Raw genomic sequence first — 25,977 nt, 5'->3', positions numbered from 1 at the left:
CCTACTCTGGCATCCTGAACCATTCTCTGTAAAATACACTACCTACATACGGGGAAAATCAGAAACATATTAACTGACTTTTATGGGATGTGGTAAAATAGGATTTTTACTTCCTAGTTTAGTTTGTATTGTCTGAATTCCTCTTTAGTAGTCAGAAGTAAAGATTAAAAACAGAAGTTAAATGCCTTTTGAATGGCAACAAACTAAACCTGCAACAAGGAGTCACTTTGCTCTGCCCACGCAAGGGAGGGGCACAGGGAACAGGGCTGGGGGAGGCCCCTCCTGGACCGCTCAGCTCCCAGCTGTCTCTCAAGCTCATAACCGGCCCCTGCCCAGCTGTGGTGCTCCCTGCCTTCCTTCCAGACTTGTCACACGGCCCAGCTCTGAACCCATTACCGCCCATCTCTCTGACACCAGTCCCAGAACGCAAGGAGCAGCCTCAGCAACAGAGAGTGTCTTGGGTCACCCAGAGAGGACTGCTGCTCTGGGAAGAGACCATCGGAAACAACTCTGCAGACACCGGGCTGTCCCTCTGTCCCACAAGCTGAGGGCACGTGTGGGCTCTGGGTGCCTCTGCCCCTACAGGTGGAAGCTGACGGTGCAGTGACTTCCAAATGGAAACCACCTCTTACAGAGCTGGGTCTAGGCATCACCTCAGATGAACTGCAAAGGCAGTACCTGGCATGCACTGTATGTGGTACAGAAGAGTCACTAGCTACCAGGTCTCTCAGAGCAATCCTCAACCCTACAGCACACGCACTGAAGCTTTCAGAAGACACCCCAACAAAAGCCTCCCACACACCACACATAAGTGGCCCCAGTTCACCCATGGGCTTGAGGAAAAGCATTTTAGAATGCTCTGTGCCCACCTGTGCCCAGGGAAGGTGCCTGGGCAGCTGTAAGTTTCCCACTTGGCTCTCCTCCTGCTGAGGCTGCACAAGGTAGCCCCTCCCTTGGGTCTGCACCCTCCGCCGCCCGCCAGGCGGCACGTAGATGTCAGCACCCAGTCCCACACCGAGCCTTGCCTTCCTGCATCAGGGCGTTGGCTCCCTCTTAGCCAGGTCGCCTGGCTCCTCAGGAAGAGCCCAGGTTTGCAGAGGCAGCAATGGCTCCACTGGCCGACGTGGGCAGGGAAGGGGAGGACTAGAAACACCCTCACCCGCCCAGAACCCCGTGCAGTTCCATGAATGACCAGCAGGCCCATGACTTTAGTGCAGAAGGTGAACACAAACACTCCGAGATCACTCGTATAAAATTAACTTGAGGGGCACCTAGTTTAAAGCATTGCTGCACCTTACAGATCTGTCTGGTTCAGAAGGGAGCCCCCTTAGCCACCAAGCAGGGCCGGGACTTGGACCCCAGCGCCCCAACCACCTGTTCCACATCCAGCAACAGACCTAGTCCAAAGTGGCCCCCAGTCACGGGCTGAAGCAAGGCGAGCCACAGCCATAACTCCTGGGACCAGCTGTGACCCAGGCACACTAGGCAGAGTCGCACACCCCAACGCCACATGACGCCTGTGTTACTGTGGGGGATCCCGGGGTGACAGGTGTGCGGGAACCGAGACGTGGTTAGGAACCCAGACTGGAGCAGAGCTTGTTTAAATGCACTCGCTTCCTGCACCACGCCTCCCAAACGCTTCACGTGAAGGGGGCAGGAATTACTGTGTCTGGGCTTGTTTAGTAAATTTTAGTCACTGTAACTGGCTGGGAGGGCAAGACTTCGGCATCAGTTTAACATCAGAAAAAGTCACCTATGGTGTCCAAAACCAGAGTTTTACAACCCTCACACCAGTTACGGCTGATTAAAACAGGCTAAAAGCAGTGGGTAAACTTTTTACATAGTCTCAAAGTATCTTTCAAATAATTACAAAAGATAAGACATAAACCTGGCAGGCACCACCTTAAGGCTCAGTCACACCGATGATGGGACAAATATACCCTTAAAAACAGGTCTGTAGTCTTCTAAACTGTTAAGATTAGAACAGAGGCTAGGACAATGCTTGGCAGATACCAAAGCCCTCACCACCACCAAGGCTTAGCTGCGACTGCAGTCTCAGGGCGCACCTGGCCTTGTTTCCCACAAAAACACTCCATAGTAGAGCATGGATTATTTTATTGTACACTTTATAAAAAGTCCAAACACACACATACCGCCCCCCCCATTAGGGAGGGGGTTCACATCTTTCTTAATGTAGATCTGGCCACCTTCTAAATTAGGCCTTATTACTTGTTCTTATACCCTTAAGATGCTTCTTTCCCCTCAAATATTTATCTCCCAACTACAAAAATGGAGTTGCAAAGGGTGTATATAAAGATATGAGATTTTTCTTGCTCTTGTTATAGTACAAACAACTCAAGGTGATTAAAGAACCAGGAGAGTAAGAAAGGGGGAAATTACCTAATGAAGAGATGGAATGTCTCTTACCTGTAGCAAGCGGCTGACTCATCTGTTATAATCGGCACCTACCCTAAAGTCACCGGTTTGTAGGGGCATGGGCACAGGGAACAGTGAGGCAGTGTGTGCCAGGCCACTGCTTACACAGACTCCAGAAGGCGCAAGATTCCCGCACCCTTTCTTAATTACGAAAGACAAATTAGAGGAGATACCCAGTACTTAGATTCTACCCACTCTGAGGTATTAAATGCATAAAGATTAGTTATGTCCAAGTAGCATGCAATAGAAATATCTTTAAACCAACATGGTTAAGTGTTAAGATCTTTAGAAATCAAAATATTTATTCACATAATTTTAAACTAAAGCCAAAGGTAATAAATCTTCCGCGGTAATGATCTGAGTGCAAGTGATGCGGGCTTTCTTCACATTCACGTCCTTTGTTCAGTTGTTCTTGAACAAGTCGATGCAGCTCTGCAGGAGGGAGACGTTGTTCTAGAAGACAGACGTCGGGGCACTGGTGAGGCACGGACCTCAGACCCACCGACTTCGCTTGTCACAAGACATCTGGACGGGTGCTTGTTTTTCATTAAATGACCCCTGAACCACAATTCCCCTCACCCCAATTTCACTTTGGGGAGTTCCTCACCCTCAGAAGGGCTGGTCAGCACTTCAGCACCTCCACCCCACACCCCAGGTTTGCTCCCACTGCCATCATGCCAATCCCACTCATGTGACTTAACCTAAATGTGGTATTTGAAAGCCTTGGAAAGACTGGATAAAAAGTTGCTAAAAAGTAGTTATGGGTGAGATTATAAATGAGATTACAAATGATAAATATTCACATAGGACTTGGCAGGAAATACTGTACAAAGTTCTCACTTTAAAGGAATTCAAAAAACCTAGAATACTCAGAACACTACGCATAAATGACCCATAAATGATACTTTAAAACTCCAATTTAAAAGGCCATATACAGCAGGACTTAAAGAGGCAAGTGAGTAAGCATCTCTGTTGTGGTCAAAATAAAGGAATTCAAAATACATACAAACGTTCAGTCTTCCCGCTTTAACCAGCGCAGATGGCCAGCGACAGTGACCTGACTGCCCTGGCTCAGACAGCACCCTGAGGCTCAGCATCTGCTGCACCCAGGAACCACCCAAAGAGCCCAGAAACCCTGAGTGAATGAGCCTGGGCACAAAAAAAACAAAAACAAAAAACCCCTAAGAGCTCCCCAGTAGGATTTCAATATGCTCTAGCACTGAGAACCACTGTTCTCCATCTTTTCTGGGCTAAATTATGCTACAAACATTATGAGGAAGTTTTCCTCCTTTTTAAACCAAAAGGGACTTAATATCAGAAGACACTTAGCAAATTCGAAAACTATTTAAAAAAAAAATCTACCATGAAAACTCCAGATAACGAAGAGCTTATAAATGCTATGATGGATGCTCACAAATTACTGGAAAAACTCCTTCAGGGTGTGGCCCGCAAGGACATCAAGAGAGAAGCTGGGTAACCGCCACCAAGAATGCTCTTCTCAAAAAGCAGTATTTCATCAAGACATACGGAGTTTTGGTTTGCAGTGGAAAAAATACTCTGACAAGTGGCTCCCACCCACACCTCAGGGGATTAAAACCACAAAGCAAATGCCATCTGCTTGATGACACTGGAAGAGTGAATTGGTAAATAACTTGAAAAAGACCCCCCAAAGTTGACTTAGTTTGAAGATAACACTTACCCTGGCATGCTTTATTTCCAGTTCAGACATTTCAATCAGATTCTTCCTAAATGCTGCCACTCTCTTTCGTTTGAAATTGATTAGCTCTACAAAGCAAAGTTTACCAAGAAAAACAGAACAATCTTCATCTTTAACTTCCAAATACCATTCTTACAAATAAAATGATCTCCAAAGCTTTGGTACCCTACACCACATTTTCTCACATTTTTGTTATCTCTGCCATTGGAACACACCCCCAGTCACCAAGAATGGCCCCTGAACACCTGGAGGTTTCTGAGTTGAGCTGCCTTGCCCTTTCCCTCTAGGAACCAGTGCTTGTGGAGGGTGGGCTAGGGAGGTAGTGGGCCACACATACTTGCACCAATGACCTTTTTTATGGATCATTTTTAAACTTTGAAAACTGCTTTTTTGTGGCTATTGCTACAGAACATGCCACCTTTGTGTTTATCCATCATGAAAATTCAGGATCACTGTCCTGTCAGACTCCCTCTGATTCCTTCCACACACTAGTGAACTCAGGCTCTACCCTGCAGCTCTCACCATCACTCCTGTGATCAAAATCCTCCCTTAGCTTAAGCTGGTGCTCAGAGTCCTGTATCTTGTCTACACAGCACCGTCCAACAGAAATGTAATACAAGCAGCCACATTAAAAAATAAAAACTCAAAAAATGTATAGTGATGTTAACGACAGTAACTTGGATATACCAGGCTGGTCTTGTCAGATGTCAAAATAAGCTCTTCTCCTTCCCTCCAGGACCAGAACTCCAGACTGACCCATCTGTCTCCCAGGACACCTGCCCACTGCCCTGTGCTTCTGCAAGAGCTCCCATCAATTCAGCCATAACCTTAGAACCTCAACGTAAGACAAACAGCCTAGGAGCCATTTATCTCATTATTCTACAGAGTACTGCACTTTTAAATAGTGTACACCCAGGCTTACATTTTGAATAAGGATACGATCAAACAACAAAGGGACAAACCGTGGGCAATAGAGACAGGCCTAATCTGGCACATTGTAAAGCTTTGTGGCTTCTCTTTAAAAAAATTCTCAAAGCCACTAAACTCTGGCCTATACAATAACCTAAGATTTCAACTCAGTAGTTTTGAAGTGTTCTTTTTCCTTATAAATTTAAATTAGTTGTTTTTTTCAAAAAGCTAGAATTTTTATTTAAACTACAGTGCAGCGAGAAGGAGGTTCCTCTGAAAGAATCCAAAGGGCAGCCATGGGAGCATGTCTGCAGGCCATTTGCAAAGACTGTACAGAGAAGCCCTGTCCCTCAGTGAGGGCACCGGAGTCCTGAACAGAGAGGAGCCAAGACAAAGGAGCAGAGCTCTTCCAGATACACCGGGATTGCAGCGCCACAGAGGAGGGGGAAGTTCTGAGGAAACAGTCTTATAATGAGATACGGATTCCGCATGGAAACCTGAGTTTTGAAGGGGGAGGGTGTTCTGAGGGTGAATCAAGTGTCCACTCTAATTTACATTCACATTCTGGAAGACACAGTCTTTACTTTTTGCTCTGGCATGTTCCATGGCCCCTAAGAATTTCAGGGCAGTGAGATCCCCACTAAGGAAAAGACTACCTATTACACTCATGTTCAATGGACATGGTACACCATCTCCCAATTTTATTTTGTTTTATTTTTTTGGCCATGCTGCATGGCATGCGGGATCTTAGTTTCCTGACCAGGGATTGAACCTGTGCCCCCTGCATTGGAAGCAGAGGGTCTTAATCAGTGGACCGCCAGGGAAGTCCTAAATTATATTTTAAAAGCCCCTTACTCTGGAATGGTAGAAGGCAAGAACCAACCCTGTGGAGATGGAATACAACTGAGTCATTATCACAGACTCGTGATCCCTGAAGAGTATATACGTGTGTGCACACATCCTGACATTTCCCCACTGTTGGCTGAAAGGTCTAGAAGCAGAGGCACCCCAGAAGAAATGAGCACACGTAGCACTCAATCTGGGCTCCTGGAAGAAATGGCGATTTTCATGGCTGGAGTAGAAAAGGTCTAAGATTAGCACGAAACATCTAATCCTCAAAAATATGGGGGTGTCATAAGGACACTCCAGCTTTTTTTTTTTTTTTTTTTTTTTTTTTTTATTTATTTATTTATGGCTATGTTGGGTCTTCGTTTCTGTGCGAGGGCCCTCCCTAGCTGTGGCAAGCGGGGGCCACCCTTCACCGCGGTGCGCGGGCCTCTCACTATCGCGGCCTCTCTTGTTGCGGAGCACAGGCTCCAGACGCGCAGGCTCAGTAGTTGTGGCTCACGGGCCCAGTTGCTCCGCGGCATGTGGGATCTTCCCGGACCGGGGCACAAACCCGTGTCCCCTGCATTGGCAGGCAGACTCTCAACCACTGCGCCACCAGGGAAGCCCAGGACACTCCAGCTTTAAAGGCACTCTCACTGGCTCAGTCTGGACAGTATGAACACCAAAATAACTTTGTACAGTCATGAATTTTAAAACTTTCTGAAAACAGGAATCCATGAGTCTAATGAAGATGATAAAAAAAAACTATGGGAGAGAAGGGAAGGCTTGTGTTAATAAAGGATAGACAGCACCAAGTGCTGACATGGAGGAGTCGGGGAGGGGACAACTCTGTATTGTATCAAAGGTTACCGAAGTTGGTAACTGTACTGCAGGGATGTAAGAGAAACACAGTGAAGTTTTCAGGGATAAAACAACTAAGAAAGATACAACTTAATCTCAAAAGGTTAAAAAAAACCCAACCCAGATATGTTTATAAAATCACACAAGTAGGAGCACATGTACGTGTGCAAGTGACAAAGCAGAGGATGTATGGGTGTTCTCTGTACCATATGTGCAACTTCTCTGTAAGCTTGAAATTACTTCCAAATAAAAAGCAAAAAGTAAATAAAGAGTGGCCCCACTCAACCTTCTTTTGCAGATTCAGAAAGCTGTTCAAATTTCTGGCAGCATTCCTGCTGGTGTGCCTCAGCCAGCTTGACATCTTTGCTTTTTAACCGGGCCTTATCCAATGCCTTGTTTGAATTCTCATAGTCAATGAGGGCTTTAGTGCGTCTGTATAAGAGATCCTGAGAAGAAAATTAACAGATATGATACACGGTAGTTAAACCTATACCGAAAAATCTCTAGAACAGAACAGGAAGACTATCTGAAGTACTCTAAAAAACAGACAAGTACCTTGGGGCACTGCCTAAAATGTCAGACATCAACCATCTCCTGCACCGCCCCCCCCCTTTAAATCTCAACATTAGGCTGGTAATAGCAATGCTTAATACATTGTTGACAGCCTTTCCAGAATTCTTTATATGGATCAAGAGAAGGAACCAAACAGTGACGACTACAGGATTTTTTTTCTCTAAGAAAACATGCCACAAGACAAGTCACCTAAAATAAAACTAAACTATGGGGGAAAGAATGAATTTCTACTTCCTGATGACATTTTCCCATTAGGTATTTTCCCTACCTAATTTTATGCTGCCAGGTTTAGTATATTTCATATAAAAATAATTTAAACATTTTTCTTCAGGACAGTGTAGACAGTGAAGAATGCACGTTCCATTCCCAAAGGTCATTCTGCTGACCACTTCACCTTGCTTTTGGTTAAGTAATGCTTTATGACTCAAAGGATGCAGTGACAACTGCAATTCAATAAAAGATCACAACCCCAAAGCCTTTTCTGCCTCAGAAATAGCCCCTTTGGCATGTGTCCGGTTATCTCTGCATCCAACAGCATATAATCTCCCAAACCATTATCTGTCTACTCAGCACCAGCCCTACTGCCCCTAAGTTCCTAAGCAATGCAAACTAAGGACACAATGTCACAAAAAGGAACGTCACTGTGAGATGATTTCAATCTAAAACGGAACTGGAGGATACACACCCGCACCCTCAGAATATAACTATACAACTTAAGAACTGAGAGACTGATTTCCCACAAACATCTGATACACAGGAGACCCAGACTTACCTCCCGACCAGTGAACACCGGCCAATGAGCTGACTGCTGGGGACCAGCTCCCTCACGCCAACCATCTTACTGCCAAAGACTCTTCCTCTTTGCACTCCTTGCCCCAAAATACATCCCACCCCACACCCTCAATGGACTCTCCTGTGGCTTGCTACAGTGTTTCCCACACTGCAACTCCTCTGTTATTCCTGAAGAAACTCGAGCTTGCCTCAGTTTACTTCTTTATTTAGGCTGACATCACTTACATGAACAATCCTGACAAATTCCCATCTTCTTTCATTTTTAACAAAGAGAATACATCTGTATCATCAGACCTCTTCTGCGAGAACTCCCTCACCTTAGCAGCCTCTATGTTGAGCATGTAGTATCGGAGGAGCTCTGTCAGCTTTAAGTCTTCATCTGAGGAGACTCGACTCTCTACTTTCTGTTAAAAAACCAAAGGCCACCATCATCTAAGCAGAAATCTACAGATTATAAAATACATACCTTGAAGACTAACATAAAAATCCTTACCCTAAGTTTTTCAAATAGCTCAGCCGCCTTCAACAGGTACCTGCAAATATACACGATTTTGGCTTACGGTCTTAAATCATGTATGAAATATGATCTTATCAATGCTCTAAGACATGAATGGGTAAATTCAGGAGTCCTAGTCTGTGGCGCTTTAGAATTAACTTATCAAAGCAATGCTTTCATCACAAGTGGCCCAATCTAGCAGAGAAGACGGTTACGAAATCGAGCACACTTCCAGTGCCGCACTCACCGGCATTGGCCTCTCTTGCTGCCCCTCAGCCACCTTGCTGTGCAGAACCCGTGTCCCCAAGTTCTTATCCACTGTTAAACTTGTGTTAGCCAAGGTCAGGTTCTAAGCCATAAATACGCTACTAGTTTGTCTTGGTTCTGCCATCAGCCTGACTCCCATTTTCAAGTCTGAAATACTAACGCCCCCTAGACCAAGCCTAGGTGTAAGTAGAACACAGTCATTTGACAGTAACAGCGAGGGGTGGTTCCAGGATACAGTGCCCACCCTGCACAGAGACTAAAATCTACAGTTGACCAAGTCCCTTATCTATATGGTATAACATACACCCTCCTGTATACGTTAAATCATTTCAAGATTACTTATCACGCCTAAAATGTAAATGCTATGTAAACAGTTGTAAGTACAACGTAAATGCTATGCAAATAGTTGTTGATGCACAGCAAATTCAAGTTTTGCTTTTTGGAACTTTCTGGAATTTAAAAACAAGTATTTTCTATCTGTAATTGTTTGAAGCTGTAGATGCAGAACCCACAGGTATGGAAGGGGCCAACTATTCCATCTCACACCAGAAATAACTAGAATGAAGAAACTGTGAAAAATTAATATAAAAAAATGCTCAAAATCAGACTGGGGTCATTACTTTACCCTTATGGCCACCTTAACCAAATCTCTTCAAGTCAGCCCAGGGCATTACCGAGTAAAGCGCAAGCACCACTTGCCAGAAAACACAAAGCAAACTTCTCTCAAAGACAATTCCAAAATCAAAACAATCAACAATAGACACATGTAAGTTTGACAGAAATAAAGGCTTTGACAACAGCTACCACGTTTGGTACAGAAGTGCCCTGAGTCCCTTACAAACGTAAAAGTATTTACGTTCAGAGGGTGTATAGTATAAAGTGAGTGCTGGAGACTATGGTCGACCGGAGATGGGCTTGGCTCAAGAGCAGAACTGAACCTGTGTAGTCATTACCCATTTTACCACCCAACAGTTTTCAATTAGGGGATTAGAGAAAATGTCTTCCAACAAAAACTTACTTTTTGATGACCGTGGGCTCTTCTAAAGCCAGGCTATGCAAGCAGGCTGCGGTGTGGATGTAATCGTCCGCTACATCTGCAGGAACAAGGACAGACCTTTTATGTGAGCAGAGCTGGCACATTAGCAAACTAAGGGGCTAATGGGCGAACATATTTACTTTTATGAGCGCTGGTCATTCTGTCAGCCTTTGCACAGGAACCCTTGATCCTATCGTAATAGTTACTGAGGAAATGCTTCTCTTGCTCAAAGAAGTCATCTACCTCCTAAAGGGAAGGAAAAAAGAGGTTTAAGAAGCAAAACTTCTAACAATACAAATATGTATTTTATATTATAAAAAAACACTAAAGAAATAAGCTTATGCATAAGTTTAACCTCTAAAGACTAGGGAAATAAAAATAATTTTTTTTTGAAATGGACTTTTCATACTTGGGATTAGGAAAAGTGAAATGCTGGCAGGAAATGTCAACAGAGAGAACCATTTTGAAGAGCCATTTAGCACAGCCCAGTAAAACTCAGCATCCTCTCTAACCTCCAGCAATTCTGCTAGAGCCGTGGTTCCGCCCGGTGGGTGGCTCCCGCGCCTCGGATACCTGCACCTGCCAAATGTGTTCGGTTCCAGACTGGGAGGAAACGCTGGCATCTGGCGGGCACTGACCAGGGATGCCAAACGCCTGTATACGTTAAATGCGTGGGGACAGCACACCTTCAGCTGTGCCAGAGACAGCCCCAGAGCTTCCACATTTCTGACAACACCCTGTCTTTCTCAGCACCTACACCCTGGGCTCCTTACTCAAGCCCTCAAGTGGCAAAGTCAGACACCAGACAGTAACTGTTATGATAGCAGGGAGGGGGGCTGAGGAGTGAAGAAATAAACCACACCTACAAGGCTAGTGAGAAACTTGTACATTTATTTGATGTTCTAGAACAGCACTGTCCAATAGAAACATGTGAGCTACACGTGCCGCTTAAAACTTCTGTAGTAACCACATTATAAAAAGAAATAGGTAAAACCCATATTTTATGGTTCTTTCTTCCTATCAAGTCCTTGAAATCCAGCATGTAAACAAAACATAAAATTCAGTTCCTTTATTACACCAGCCAACTGCATCTGTCAAGTGCTCAACTGCCACCTGAGGCCGGGGCTACCAGGGGACAGTGCAATTCTGGAGAATAGCATGAAATACTGGTCTTGTAGCTTATTTTTTAAAAAAATAACTAACTGAGTAACCTCTCCTTACAGAAAAGGAGAAAATGAAGACTTAAGTGTGGAAAGGTTCTTATCCCTTCTCCTGGGAAAGAAGGGAGTATTTTTGGAAAATAAGTGAAAATTCAATGAGTAGATAAAAATAACCAAATTTGAAAAAAATTATTTACATTTTTGAGAAGCTAATACTATTTATTTCACAAATACCTATTCTGAAGAAACAAAAAGTCACCTATTCACACAAAGAGAAGAATTTTCTCAAACAGCTAAAGGCCACTTACCTTAACTCCTGAAAAAAGGACTTCATCAGCACTTTTCACCACACTTTTGAAAAAGCCACCAAACATCTCTTTGGTATTTTTCCGCCTAACACTTAGCTAAGGAGAAATCCAAAACAGTTAACGGTACATATATTTCCCATCAAGTCCTGAACACATTCCAAGTAACTGTTTACTAGTATAAGCATACACTTAAGATACCTCTAATTCCATCGTTAGTTAACAACAGATCTAAATATCAAATAAACAGCTAAATCTAAGCACAGGTTGTAATTCTAAAAGTGTGACTTAGGAGATATTTTGAAAAACTATCTAGGTATCAATATCAAGTCTTAGTGCCTTTAAATTCTTGGTAGAATTACTGTTCTGTTATGTTGATTATTCACTGGTTAGAAGACTTCTGAGGAAATGTGTAGGTCAGGGCTTGCCTCATACATATTAAACAGCAAGAAATGTAACGTATTTTTGTAAAAAAGCAAGCATATGTCTCCCTTTCAATGAAAAAAACAAATGTGGATCAACTTAAATTCTTTCGAATAATCCCAAGCTTAACTGAGGGGATAAAGGTCAAAATATTTACATGCAACATCTTATAAAAATGCCTTACACGTTGGATCTATTGCCCTCGGGGAGGTGGGCAAGGGGAGGAGCATCTAAGAAAGGTTTCTGTTGTGTTGATAAGAAACTCAACCTTGAAAGTCTATTTTTCAGAAAATATATCAAGTATATTCTTTGTACATTTTAACTGGATCATGGAAATGGAATAAAAATGCCTTACATCTTGATCATATTCCAGGAAAATGTGAAAGTTGCGATCTTTACTGAGAACAGGGTGAGAGGAGAGCCGCTGAAGAAAGACTTCATGGGAAGACACAGTCTTCTTGAAGACCGCGAGATACTCACTGAAAGAGAAGCGCACAAGGCCTCAGCTCAGCTGACCACCCAACACTGCTCCCTGGGACCTCACTGCGCTGCTCCTCCAGCCATGCAGAACACCTCAACTGGACCCAAAGCAGCTTGGTATAATGTAGCATCCAACTAGGTAATAAGGCAGTTCTCGTTTTGGAATCTGTGGAACAGCCACCGAAAGGGGAAGCGATATAACCAGAGTTGATAGGGTACGTCTGTGAAGCCCAAACCCACGTGTACTTAAGCACAAAACACTGGCTTCTTTAAAACCATGAAAACCCTTTAATTTTGCAGCCATGTACACAGCAGTGAGTCTAACAAAGCCTGGAACCATCAGAAACTACAAAGTGGCTTCATCTCAATCTACACACTAGAGATGACTCAGAACTTCCCAACAGTAGGAACTTGAGTCTGTTGTGTTCAGCGCTCTATCCTCAGAGCTGTCCACGGGGTACCAGGCTAATGCGCCTGTGGCAGCGTGCTGAAGAGACTCGCTGAGATGGATGCCTTAGAAGGGAGGGAGCCAAGGGAAAGAAGTGCAAGGATGGCGTCATAAGAAACTGTATGCAGACCTCCAACTATGATACAGAATAAAGAATCCATTCTTCTTTGAAAGAATTACAACCAGATTAAAAGAGCCATAGCTGTGGCTATTCTTAGAATGCTTCTTTGTAGCAGCACTCACTGCCATCTAGTTTCAGCTATACTTCCAGTAAACAAACTTCAGGGAAGAAAGTTTTGTACGTTATCACAGCCTGAAGACTTGTTTATATATAAAGACAAACATTTAGTTCTTCACTTTATGCCAGACCAACACTCCACGACAAGCATGGTCTACAGATAGAACCACCATCTACTCAGTGTCAGCAGTCCCCAGGGAATCAATGTCTAAAGTACAAAGACCAGGTCCCTTCACCCACACTCTGCAAAATGTGGTTTGAGAAGACAATAGCCAGGTAACTAATTAACTGAAATTAGCTGTCAGATTCTCGTTTCTGCACACATTTTTATTCTCAAAGGGTAGAGCCCCCATCAAGAAAATGCACTTACGCTTCCAGCTCTTGCTTCATCTTGGCAAATTCTTCTTTGGTCATAGACCCTTCACCCTCTCCCAGTTTCTGCATCTTCTCTCGAGGGCCGTCGAAGTCAGGTTTTGCAGGCGCGGGCGGAATCTGCAGTCAAGGCAGTAACTTGTGAGGGTTCTCGCCCCCAGAGACATGCAACTCAGTGCCTGTGCACAGGAGGCAGGGAGCCCAGTGGGGCTGCCTGAAAATCAACTTGCACTTTTCTCTTAACCTTATTCCTTTCGGCCATTTAAAAGAAGTGTCCCCTACAACGGGCACTCACTTTGACTGCAATCATTTGTTCGGTTAATCACTGGACAGTTGGTAGGTATGACAGTTTATCCTGCTTCAATTGTCAGTTTAATTTATATATTACAATCAATGCTAAAATGAAGCCAATGAAGTACGATGAAGATAATAATCTCTGGATTTATAAAGGAATTTATTCCAGAGGATAAAAGATTCTAATTTTGCGTGGACATTCTTAAACATAAGCTTCAGTACTGATTTTGTTTAACTATTTGGCCAGATTCTTCAGCTGGCCTGGCAGGAAAAGCCGTGTTTCTCTCTCCTTTAAAATCGGCTAAGGGACTTCCCTGGCAGTCCAGCGGTTAGGACTCCACGCTTTCACTGCCGAGGGCGCGGGTTCAATCCCTGGTTGGGGAACTAAGATCCTGCGAGCTGCACAGTGCAGCCAAAAAATAAAAATAAATAAAATCAGCTAAGTCTCTTCCCAGAGCCACGCATTAACTCTCAAGGGCCGAGCACAAAGACAACTGCCCCCTTTACGCCTTCAGCAGAACACACCTGAGAAACCCAGCACACACTACCACCAGCAGAGATCAATTCCACTTGATGGCTGAAAGGAAATGCCAGAGAAATGCCAAACGCAAAGGTAGACAAGACTTTACACCATGAAACTGCTTACTCTCTTTTATTGTACAGAATATAAGACTATGCTTCATCTTACAGCTAAAACGCTATTTTCACATACTTTAGATTTTACCAGTAATAGTGAACACATACTCTAGTTGACAAATGAAATCAGACTATTTTCACAATCTATTACAAAAAAAGTGGGTAAAAGTCTCTCAAAACAAAATGAACAGCAAGGGAGAAGAAATTGGCTTCGGTAATTATTTGATTACCCAAAATGTACTTACAATAAGCCCAGCATAGTCTGTAGTTTCAATAAGAGTGTCATGTAGCCACACAAAGTCTTCATGTTGCCTTGTAACAGAAAACTCTGGGCTCTGAAACGTGGGCAGCGTGGTCTGTAAAGAAAAAAGAAGTAACTGTTAACTACTATTTTCAGATAAAGTGGCTTGGGTTTCATGCAGTGCACTATGGGAAAATTCTGCATAATAGAACATCCAGTTTTTTAATGAGATCCAATAAAGAACAAAGCTAAGATTCAGCACATTCTTTACGGAATTCTAGTCACACAACTCCACCTTTCAGGTCAACTCAGACAGATATAATCACGTAGGCCTCACGCTGCCTGAGTGACAGGTATGTTAATCAAGCCACCAAGGTACGCAGAGAAAACCTCGTGGGAGGGGACCTCAGAGACAACATATTACCAATATTATGCTGGAGATGGCATAAACCAAGAGCTCTAGCTTCAAACTTCCTGACTCAAATTGTGCCTCAGCCATTTACTTCATTTAAACCTGTACCTCAGTTCCTCACCTGTAAGATGGGGATAACAGAATACCATAAGATTGTTAGAAAGAGAAAATTAAGCCCATGTAAACCCTTTACAAAAGTGCCTGGCATAAGACAAGCACTCAATACATTTTAACTAGTATGGAAGGAGAAAGGAGGCTAAAAATGTTCCTGAAAAGATCCCAAGAAATTAAACTTTCTATATTTTTCACAGATTGGCATATTGCTTTTGTCAAATTAAAAATCTGGAGAAAAATTAACACAACATTATATATCGGTTATACTTCAAAGTAAAATTTTTTAAAAATCTGGACGAAAAAAACCTTCTGAATCATAATAGGTGGGGTGACGGCCAAGAACTTAGTAAATATGGGCAAAGCAAGCACTTCCCACGCATGCAAATTAAAAACAAAGGTGGAGTTCTGTGGCAGGTGGCTCCAGCTCTGTGGCTCTGCCTGGTTTGCTTCCCCACGGAGCAGAGCACAAGCCACACTAAACACCAGCAAAGCCCACAGCCCCAGGGCTCCACCACAGTAGAAAATGCTGTAAGAAGAGCACTCATCTGATGCTTACTAGGAGCAAGCGGAGGGAGGGGCCTCACTTAGCAGGAGTACCACACTGCACTCAGGTCACTAGGTCTCTTCTCACACCCACTGTGGCTAACAAGGCTGCAACCTGGCACTGTTGTTATTACTGAAGTCATTCTGTCACTTACCTTGGTGTGCACTGTAAATTTGACTTTATCCCTCTCACTGAGTGCATCAGGTATGTCAATCTGAAGCGAGGGGTCAACATTCAGGTCCACTGATACAGATCTCAGCTGAAATACATTTTTTGGCTATTAGTCTCAAATTCATTTTAGTCCTAAAAAGTATCCTTTCAAAAAATGGGGAGCTCGTAATTAAAAAGCAGTCTATGTAAGACTTCTATTGTTCTATGTAGAACAAAGTCAGTTGAGATAATATTTGAAACTGTGGGGAAACCTGCTCTTAAATGCATGGGTGGGTCCAGTGAATTCCTGTAATCTAAACAAAGCAACTATATGATTCTAATATCATGTACATTACATACTTTGTGTCCATGAAAAATACATTTAACCAAATACTTGAAGAACTGTACTAAGAATAAGAAGGCTTCAACTGGATAGAATGAAATCTTGAACTTCTTCCATAAATGCCCAAATTACAAGAACATTCAAGAGGCATTAACAGACTGTATGTATATCTGAAAGTTAGAGGCTGGGAAAACTTGGAAGTACAGAGAACAGTCAGGTGGTATGGGATCTTGGGCGGAGAGATAAAAATCCACTCAAGAGTGGACCTATTTATATTCAGGGACTGTCAAGGAGATGAGAAATCTAGACACAAGAAGTGAATTGTAAAAACCAACAAAGGCCTTAATTATCAGAATTCCACTGCGATTACATATAAGGGAGAAGTGTGAGCACTGCCCTGGAAACAAAAGTAAATGATTTTTGTGAGTTGGAAACTCAGAGGAAAATAATATCCAACTCCAGTTTTGCCTGTTTAAAAAGAATTCTTGGAAGAAGTGGACTGTTAGGAAAAAGTCGTTAAAATGGTCTTCCTTAAAAAAAAGCTTTCCTACTGAATCTAAAATATGATAAATTCTTTCATTCTTAAGACAGACAAGCTGACAGTGGATCTGAAGGCCTGACACAAATAAGAGGTTGCAGGGATTAAACATCCCATCCTTCCCCCAGCCCCCAGTTGTAACCTAGTGCTAAAGTTGCCAGAACCCTCTAGACTATTAACACAAGGAAAATGTCAAGTGAAGACTGGAGTTAAGAGGATGAGAGAACAGGGAATCCTGAGTTTTTCCCTCTAAATTTCCCTTTGAATTCCTTTCTTCAAAATAAAAAGACCAAAGACTGATGAACTTCTGAAAATAGAAAAACTGGTTCTATTAGGTATAAAAAGATTAAACATATTCTCTAAGAACACATGGATTACTTCTCTCTCCTTTGTAGTATTTCAGAAACTGTCAGTACTTCCCTTTTTCCTTCAGCACTGTGACCAAGAAAAAAATTTTTTAAATTTTAATTGCAAAAACCAGAGTGAGCCCTAGAACAATGGCTTTCCTCTAAGAACTAAGGCTCACATTCTTGCCACCAGAACTTGATTTTTAACATCAAGTATTTTAAGATCACAATATACTTAACAGTTCCTGGCATGTCAACCTAAATACATCTTCCAAGTGAATTCTTGATGACTCCTATGAAATATTTGCTTGTTTGGCTTAATTTTCACATGTCCATTTATGAAATCTTTGCAAACAAAGATAAAGCTTCAAGGTCAGGGATACTTCATTTTATCGCAGCTGTGACTCTAGCTCTGACACATTTCTGATAAAAGCTTCCTTCCTTCTGATAATTTACCACTGGGCAAATGCAGCATTCAAAAAGACCTCAAAATATACACTAAATTTGACTGCAGAGAATACTGGCCACCCCACTGATCTCATGTTTGTATGCGGCAAGAGTCAGTACACGAATAAAGTGGGTCAGGTTACTGGTGGAAAGATGGGGCCGCCCAGGGACCGTGTCTAAGGTGCATTTCCCTGAGTTCAGCAACAACAGCCATGTTTCCTGAAATTCCATTTCCTAACGAGGTCACAAATCCTGGTTTCCGGCAGTCTCTCAATTTCTGAACACACTGTCGATTCCATTTTAGCTCACTCCAAGCCCAGTGAGCCCGCGAGCACCACAAGGACTGCCTTGGGAATTAGGGTTGGAAGACCCAAGGGGAATGTAATCTAGTAAACGGGGCTCATTGAAGCACCAGTCAAAGCGGCGATGGACTTCACCAGCCAACATCAGATGTCACCTCTTTCCCACACTCCAACCATACAGAAGTAACAGCCCAGGTTATTCACTGTGTTACTATCTTCTTGTCAGTAAAGATATTTTGTTTTTTAGTGTAAGAGTATGATGAAGACACAAAATAACAAAAACCACTAGAGGTTTGGAAAGACTGTGCACTGTAACACGATGCCAAGCACCCAGCTTCTCCAGCAGTAATCACTTTTGCCTAAATATACCACCCTAGGAAGGGACTCAACAATCCCACCACCTGACATGATGAACACTCCCACCCCACCACAAAAACAAAACAAACAATTAAAAAAAAGAAACCCACAACAGATAACACGAAAAAGTCTGCATTTAGGCCTTAAAGAATTGTCTGAAAAAAGATGGTGGCAAAATTCTGAGTATGCAGACCATCACCAACTCAAATGATCCCTATTCACAAGTCAAAGGAACTTTCTTGTATTGTAGCAAGATAACCCTCCAGATAATGAAGCCCATAAATCACCAAGGAGTAAAAAGTTGTGAAATGTTTAAAGCTTCTAAGTCAGCACTGTCTCCTCACTCCGGAAGCATCAACTGTGATTAAAAGCTCAGCATTCCTTTTTCTGCTTGGTCAACAGAACCAACACTCCATAGCCCCAAGGCACAGTACTTGCTAAATAATCAACAGGGTGGAGGGTACAGCGAGTGGGTGACACGCCTCCATAAACTTTCGCCCACTCACCATCTCTGCCCCCTAGCCTAAGTGCGTGCCCAGAGTGCTGCCTTAGCCCTGTTGGCCAACACTGTCTGACCTGGGCCACAGGTGTCAAAATGACTGGGACAGCTGTTTAAAGCAGCGGGAAGAGGCAGGCAGGCAGGCGAGGCAGGCTTCAGAGGCAGGCTTCAGAACGGAGTCTAACCTTAGGGACGTTAACTTTCCCTTTCCCATTCCCTTAGGTCACTGGTGAGAATCAAATTTAAAACACATTTACTCTCCAATGCGCAATGTTAAGTTTTAAAACAGACTTTCTTTTGTAGATTTCCACAGAAACCACTACATCACATACTCCAAGTTTTAGATGGAGTTTCAGTCCCCAATATACTTCCTTATCAGACTAATCCTTACAGTAAGGATTACAGTGATCTTTGTGAGAAAAAAAGGGGGTAAACAAGCATTGCTTCATTTAGAAAACAAAATTTTAACTGTTTTAAGAAATCTGAAGGCTTGGTAAGAGAGCTGAAAAGGAGAAAAACTAAATCAATCCTTGTGCATTCCCTCACTTGTTCATCAGCCTCCCAGCTGGGGCACCTGACACTGGCCACAGGACAGATCTGCAAAGCTCTGAGCTGCTAAGGACCACTTTTGGTCCAGATCTCACTTATGACTCACTTTGGTACACTTTAATTTAACGCCATTGCAAAGCCTCCTCTTCAAAAGGTTAAGTGGCACAGAGATGGCAAAGAGCACCTCTGTGGCTGGGCAACACAGAAAGCCAGATTCAGAAATTCAGGACCCACAGAAGAAGATATATAAAGTATAAAAAATGTTATGGCAGCTGCAGACTCCAGTTTACACTACTGCCATACAGCCAAATGACAAAACACAATGGGAAGAAATCATCTCCACAGTAACTCTGATCTGCTAGAATGGGGTCTAGTTGAATAGCCACTTAAGTCTAACCAGTTTTGTATACATGCAAGAAATTGAATATGCCAGCCCCTATATTTCCATCTTAATTTGAATGTTGCAAGGAAACTACTGCAGATAGAAGAAAAGCCTGCATGTATACACTGAAATGACTTTCCATTCTCCAGTCCCGAAGCAGAAATGTACTTAGCCAGCACATGCTACACATCAGTGTGCCTCTCCTTCAAACTGTTTCTCTCCTAAGGATTCTGCTTTGCTTTCCCTTCACCCAATGGCTAAGGTACTAAAGACCCCTACCAGGGAGAGGGCCAATACGACAAATCATCTTTGAATGGTCTGTAAGCAGCATGGAGCCAGAACAGGCAAGAAACAACCAGGCCATATTTCAGCTGGACAGGTACAGATACCTTGCCTAGTCCAATACTCACTAGTGAGGAAATAAATCCAAAAATGCTCTGCGGCAGACACAGTGGATTTGCAGTAATTTCTGAAAACTGACTCACGTGATACATACTTACGAAACATATATTACTTTGTTACTGTTTCAGCTCATAGGAAGGACGTGCTCTGTAAGAAATTCTAATACTGTATCTTTCTCCGAACCCCTCTTTATGGTTCAAATACTGTAATGGTACTGAATTATTTCTTACTATTTTCTCCCACCCTGAAGGTAACCAAAACTTGTCTGTGTTCTATCCCACTTATCCCTGAGGCACTGGTGCATGAAAAACAATTGAACTGACTGTGTGCAATACATGAGCTGCTTTTACAGGTATCTGTGTTCATCTCCCTCCCCCCACCACTGGCTTCTCCCTTCCTATAATTCAGGCCTGCCAATATATCATAGTCCTCAAGGACAACAGAACCAAAGACTTCTAGATCTCAGCCTACTAACATAGATAATAGTTATGGAAATTAGCCACAAGCTTAACAACTAGATAAAGAGCTGCAGCAGGTGATCAGATTTCCACCACTCATCTTGGTGAGATGAGACCCACAGGGACCCATCCCTGCTGACACCAACCATTCTTACCGGTAGTCCACCAACACACAAGCTGTCCACAGTAGAACACTGCAGACTGCAGGGCATCTGGAGGCTATGCAGCCCAGAGTTCCTAGAACAGAAATCCAGGCTTGGAAGAAGGTCAGTGCAGCGTACTCAGCGAATGGATAAACTGAATCATCATTTCACAAGGCTGCAAGCCCACGAGCTAGTGGAATCCCAACATGGAACCAGAAAGAGATTAAGTTGAATTATTGGCTAAAACAAAATTCACTGTGAAATCCATCTAATTACAATCCATCTAATTGCAAGATACCTGGATTATTTTCAGGAGTTCACAAAGTGAAAGGTTGAACCATATGATCTATAATGATCTCCTAGCACAGAAATTCTGTTGGGAATCAACATACCACTGCTACAGAGGAAGCAGCTGCCACAAACAAAAAACTAATTTCCTCCATTCAAAGCTAAAGCCCTTCACCTACTACTAGATTTCATCAAGTCTCCCTTCCAAAAGTTCCTCCTGGTCTATCAAGTCCACAACTCCTTACTACAAAGCAGTCTTACTTTATGATCAACCCAAGATGAAATAGAAAAAGATTTGAGAATAAAATTTACCTTCACCAACAAAGATGATTCAGCAACGTGGATAGAGCTGACCTTGAGCTTGTGTCATGAGTTTAAGACACAAATGGCAGCGTGGAGAGAAGAAAAGCTTGCCTGCTTCCTGGTGGGATTCCTTGTATGCCAGTCAGAGGCACCACACATTTCCCAGATCTTTCAGATATAAACATTTCAGCCCTTCATCACTCACCAGATACCTGGTCCCCACTAGCACAACATGTAAGCTCTGTACTGCTCTTCATTAAAGATCAGGTGAAAGCCTTCAGGTTGGTGACACTTGCATTTGTGCTCCTCACCATTTACACTAACTAGACCCAAAGGCTTAGGGATCTGCCCCTCAAAAACAAGTAAACCATAAACTCTTCTGGCAGAAAACTCATACCACAGATTAACATAAGCAACTATTTTGAGAAAACTACACTTTCCTCTTCAGACCATATAGCAGTGCCTGAAAAAGTTACACCAAGTTTGTAAACGGAAGCGGGGGGGGGGGGGGGGGGCAAGCCAAGAACCCAATCTCTAAACTAAAGTTCAGTCTCTCCTGAACCTCAAACTGCAACTTCACTCCTCCCTGTGTATTTACGGTTTGCCTTTGGGGTATGAAACAGTTGAGAAATTCCATATCCCCCTTTTAGGTGGAAATCTCTCTTCTTAAGAGTAACTCAATGGCCAATCAGAAAATATACAGGTGTTGGAGGTGAAGTATCTTTTTTTTTGGGGGGGGGGTGGGGAGGAACTAGCTTCTCATGTAAAGATGTAAAGAAACTTCTCAATTTGAACCTGTAAAAAAACAAATTTGCTATTCATGCAAGACAAGATGTCCCACTATCCCTTCGCTATTTCAAAAATAAAAGGCAGAACTTATAAAGCTCAAAAATACTTTTCTCTGAATAATTGGGTTCATTAAAAGGTTGTTTCCCTAAATACAACCTAACTTCACTGCATGTGCCTTTCACCACTGGCCAGTGGTACTACTGACCTACAGAAGTACATCCTAATTTCCTCAAGCAATCAGGACAACAGAGCAAAAAAGCAGGATTTTTAAACCAAGTTCCACCCTGTAGCACATTTCTCAGTGAACTTCAATTCTGCCCCACAATGCTTTGTGAGTACTGTGGCATCCGAGCCTCAGGTTTCCACTGTCCAAAGGGGGCAGTGAACTCCAACATAGTAAAGAGAGTAGAGTTTGTAACTCTCAACTGCCCAGAACCCTTTACCATTTTTTGGTAAGGCTCCTCAATACTGGGGGGAAGGCTAATTCTACCAAAGATAGTCAACGATGCTGATGTTTTAAACGGCCTGCTATTTCCTTAGAATTTATCAAGCATCTGAAAAAAAACTTGAAACAAACTGGCACACTAAAGATTAGCCTCTAACACAATCTGACCCACCCATATCACACCATTTTAGAAAGTTCAAATTGGTGATTCTCAACCAAGGGACATTTGACAGTGTCTGCATTTATTTTTGACTGTCACTGATGAAGGGAAGGGAGTTACGGTCACCCAATAAAGGCCAGGAATACTGCTACAATGCGCAGGAAGGACAATTCCCCCCCACAAAAAATTATCAAGCCCAAAATGTCAATCGGTAGTGTTCAAGTTAAGAAACCCTGGTTTAAACTGAAGCTCTACGTTAGATGTTAGTCACTTACTAGGTCTCATACCAAATGAGAATTTGGATCTCAGAATCCAGAAAATTCTCTCATAGACGCCCTAAGCCATTTCTTCCTACAGCCAAAAAAAAAAAAAAAGTGGGCAGATCATGACCTGCTATAGTAGTATTCATAAATGGGGATCTTAAGACACTGTCTGCAAGTTACTGATCCAGAACTAAGGCTTGGGCAGCTTTGAGAAGCCACACTTCCCGAATTTAAGAAGTCAAGCCATAAACATAGTAGAAAACTTCAGTCCACAAGAATCACTTACTCTGGACTTGCTGCAGTATTGGTGAAAATTCAGGACTGTTCCTATGCTAACATAAATTTTAACACTCTTCATCTAAGCTGGTGGAGAGTGGTGTCCCTAGAGACAACTTCCACACCAGTTAACAATCTGCAAACCAGAGGGGCAGCATAAATGTAAAACGTTAATGACTGGCTCTGGGAAGGAAACACTGTCCACCCAAAGCCCATGTAACCAACTAGTGAAAGTTAAGGTGAAAGTAACAGCACTAGGCTGGGGAGGGCCCTTACAAAGCCCTCCTGTGCGATCATTTGCTTCAGTCCACTAACAAGTTAAGAATAATAAAAATCCCAGGAGACAATCAGGACTGGCACTCCATTTGCCGTAGGTTGGCAAGACTAACGGGACCAAGACTCATCACAATAGACATACACTGAGTCCGTGAGTGGGAGCCTAAACGTGATGCCGCTGTTTAAAGGACCTTTTGGCAAACAGGAGGCCTGGGTAAATATCTTATGGGAACAAGGTCCTGCATAATCTCCATTTCTCTCCCCAACCATTAAAAACTCCAGACACCTTAGAATGTTGATGCAGCCAGTGCGGGAGGCGGGGCGGGGGCTGCACTACGCCAGTTTCTTTATCGTGAAGATGCGGCCTAATGATGTTAAAGGTTCAGTTAAATTTCTCAGGGGCTCGACTTAGCAAAACCTTACTTTTCTAAATTTAAAGACCAGAACACCATCTTTCCCATCAGTAGAGGACTAGTTAAACAACAAATTAATCATACAACTGCTTTCTGGGAAAGAAGACAAATCAACACCTTCAGCTCAAAAGGATGGACTAAATGAAAGTGCCAGGCTACCGGATATAGGCCAGTACTCCTGTTTTGCTGAACTAGCCAAAAGTTCTGCAGCAGCACTCAAAATCCTCAAGAATTAATTATGTTCCCTGCCTTATTAGCGGATCTAAACCTCAAGAACCCCTATCCTCATGGAAATCCCAAAGCAATCAGAAAGTTTAGACTTACATTTTCAGCAAAAACGTAAAATATTTCAGTTAACTAACAAAGCTGAATTACAGCAAGAGAACAGTTTGCCCAAGATTTGCCCTCCTGTTATTTCACTCTTGTCCCAAACTCCCCTTTGGTGAACAGTAAAAATCATCTAGACTTGATCCACATCCCAGGACTAGTATCGGATATCAGGAAGGAAAATGAAGCCACGTGTTAGAGTAATATTTTATTAAGTTTATTATTTCCTTATTTCTGCAATTAAAAGAAAAGCAGGAAGATAATTCTATATAATCCTTTCCTGTAGTCACTAAAACCAGGAAGCAGGAAACAGCCTTCAGAATCCTCTTTTGCTCAAGGATCAGAATGGTGGGAAAGTTATTTTAAAAACCAACCACAGGTATACTATACTAACAAATAGGAAGGTCAGTTGAAGTTGTAAAGAGCTGTCTAAAATAAATTCTGGACCAAGAAAGAAGATGGAAGGTGGGGGATGGAGGGGGGAAAGCCATCTACCCAAATTTCTATTCAGCCATCTAAACTTCTAGAGAGAAAACTACCTTTGGAATGTTCTAGAAAGAATGGTTCTCAAGTTCCCACTTCCGGCTTTAGGGAGGGAAAAAAAAATTACTTCTTTCCACTTAGAAAGAAATAAAAATACCCCAACCAAGACCCTATCCTCACGCTTCATTTCAGTAACTAATACAGCAGTGACCCCCTTGCTGAACAATCCGGCAGCCGTATGCGAGCTTTGGCACCACTAGATGAAAAGGTCTCTCCAAAGAGCTGTGGATCAAAGATGCCTTTGATTTCTAAAGAGATGCCTTCCACGTTACTTGAATGTCAGAGCGTCTCGAATTCCTAGATTAGTTTTTTTTTCATTTTCTGTTAGAAAAACGTTTCTGTTGACGATTCTGCACAAAACGTTGCGGCTCATACCAACCCCTGTAAATTTCAAACTAACTTATGAGTAAAGGACCAATCAAAGTGGAGGCTTGCCTCAATCTTCAATTGGCTATGGTGACATAAATTGACTGCATTAGTCACCTTTTAGACCTCAAGATCCAAGCGGCATGGGGGTAACTTACATCAACACGCAAATCTTAAGAGCGAAAATTAAGTTCAACTATTTGAGCACCTGCTAAAAACGACAGCACTCCCTCCCGGAGCGGCGCACTGAGCGCTTTTGAAGTTGCAAGAGACACACTCCCGATACCTGACTCGATTGAATTTCCCCAGTATTTTGGAGGGGCTGGGGCGCGGTTTCGAGCTCCGTCGTTTGCTGCAAAGCGGATCTCGCGTGCACCGCGCGGTCTCCCCCGAGAAGTTTTAGCAACTTTCCACGCCGAGCGCGCGCTCCCGCGTCTCCGGCCCCTGCCCCGCGAGCCCCTCCCGGGAACCAGGGCAAGGAGCGTGGGGTCTGGGTGACCGCCGGGGCCTCCCGGCCCGGGGGCCGAGGGCGGCCAGGGCCTCACCTTGCTGCGGTCCTCCTCCTGCTGCTGCAGCAACTCGGGAACCGCGGCCATGGCGACGCGGGCCTCGAGCGTGGCCGCCTGGCTGTGCGAGGAGAGAAGAGGCTGGGCCGCCGCCGCCGCCAGGGCTCGTCTCGGGGGCGGCCGCGGCCCCGCCTCCGCCAGCCTCTCTGCCCGACGGCGGCGGGAGGCCTCGCGACTCCTCCACCGTCCCAGCAGCCCCAGGAAAGGCGAGCGGCGCCCCACGTGCTCCCCCAGGGCGGCCTCCCCCGTCCCCGCTGCCGTCCATCTTGGAGCTGGGCAAACAAGCTACGCGGGGCCTACCCTCGCTCCGAGCCACGCGGAAGCCGCCGACCACCGGCCGCCACGGGGACGCGCTGCCCCTAACACTCTCCCAGCGAGGTGCGTCTCAAGAAAGGCTGCGCGCTCTTAGGGGGAGGGAATTTATTATTCAGCCGGAGTCCAAGATGGCGACGAGCTCTGACGT

General features: G+C 43.6%; 1 protein-coding gene and 1 non-coding gene across 4 annotated transcripts; both read right to left on the bottom strand.

Moving 5' to 3' along the window:
- Window positions 1-2,098: 2,098 nt before the first annotated feature.
- Window positions 2,099-25,957, bottom strand: SNX5 (sorting nexin 5). Of its 3 annotated transcripts, none has more exons than XM_036825119.1 (14): window positions 25,815-25,957; window positions 25,494-25,575; window positions 15,737-15,841; window positions 14,517-14,627; window positions 13,340-13,461; window positions 12,159-12,282; window positions 11,384-11,479; window positions 10,056-10,161; window positions 9,898-9,973; window positions 8,610-8,649; window positions 8,434-8,520; window positions 7,038-7,197; window positions 4,136-4,221; window positions 2,099-2,889 (listed from the first exon to the last, which is right to left on the bottom strand). In XM_036825119.1, exons 2-14 carry the CDS (start codon window positions 25,542-25,544, stop codon window positions 2,839-2,841), a joined length of 1,215 nt encoding a protein of 404 aa, XP_036681014.1. In that variant the 5' UTR covers window positions 25,545-25,575; window positions 25,815-25,957; the 3' UTR covers window positions 2,099-2,838. The 3 variants fall into 3 exon arrangements, with proteins under 3 accessions (XP_036681014.1, XP_036681015.1, XP_036681013.1); XM_036825120.1 differs by having other exon boundaries at window positions 25,494-25,571; window positions 25,815-25,948; XM_036825118.1 differs by lacking the exon at window positions 25,815-25,957 and having other exon boundaries at window positions 25,494-25,741.
- Window positions 20,434-20,670, bottom strand: LOC118882118. Its single transcript, XR_005016673.1, has one exon. It is a non-coding gene; the product is annotated as a small nucleolar RNA SNORD17 (small nucleolar RNA).
- Window positions 25,958-25,977: the final 20 nt, after the last annotated feature.

This window comes from Balaenoptera musculus, chromosome 15, assembly GCF_009873245.2.
Source record: "Balaenoptera musculus isolate JJ_BM4_2016_0621 chromosome 15, mBalMus1.pri.v3, whole genome shotgun sequence".
NCBI lineage: Eukaryota > Metazoa > Chordata > Mammalia > Artiodactyla > Balaenopteridae > Balaenoptera > Balaenoptera musculus.
This window is presented reverse-complemented; position numbering and strand designations above follow the sequence as displayed.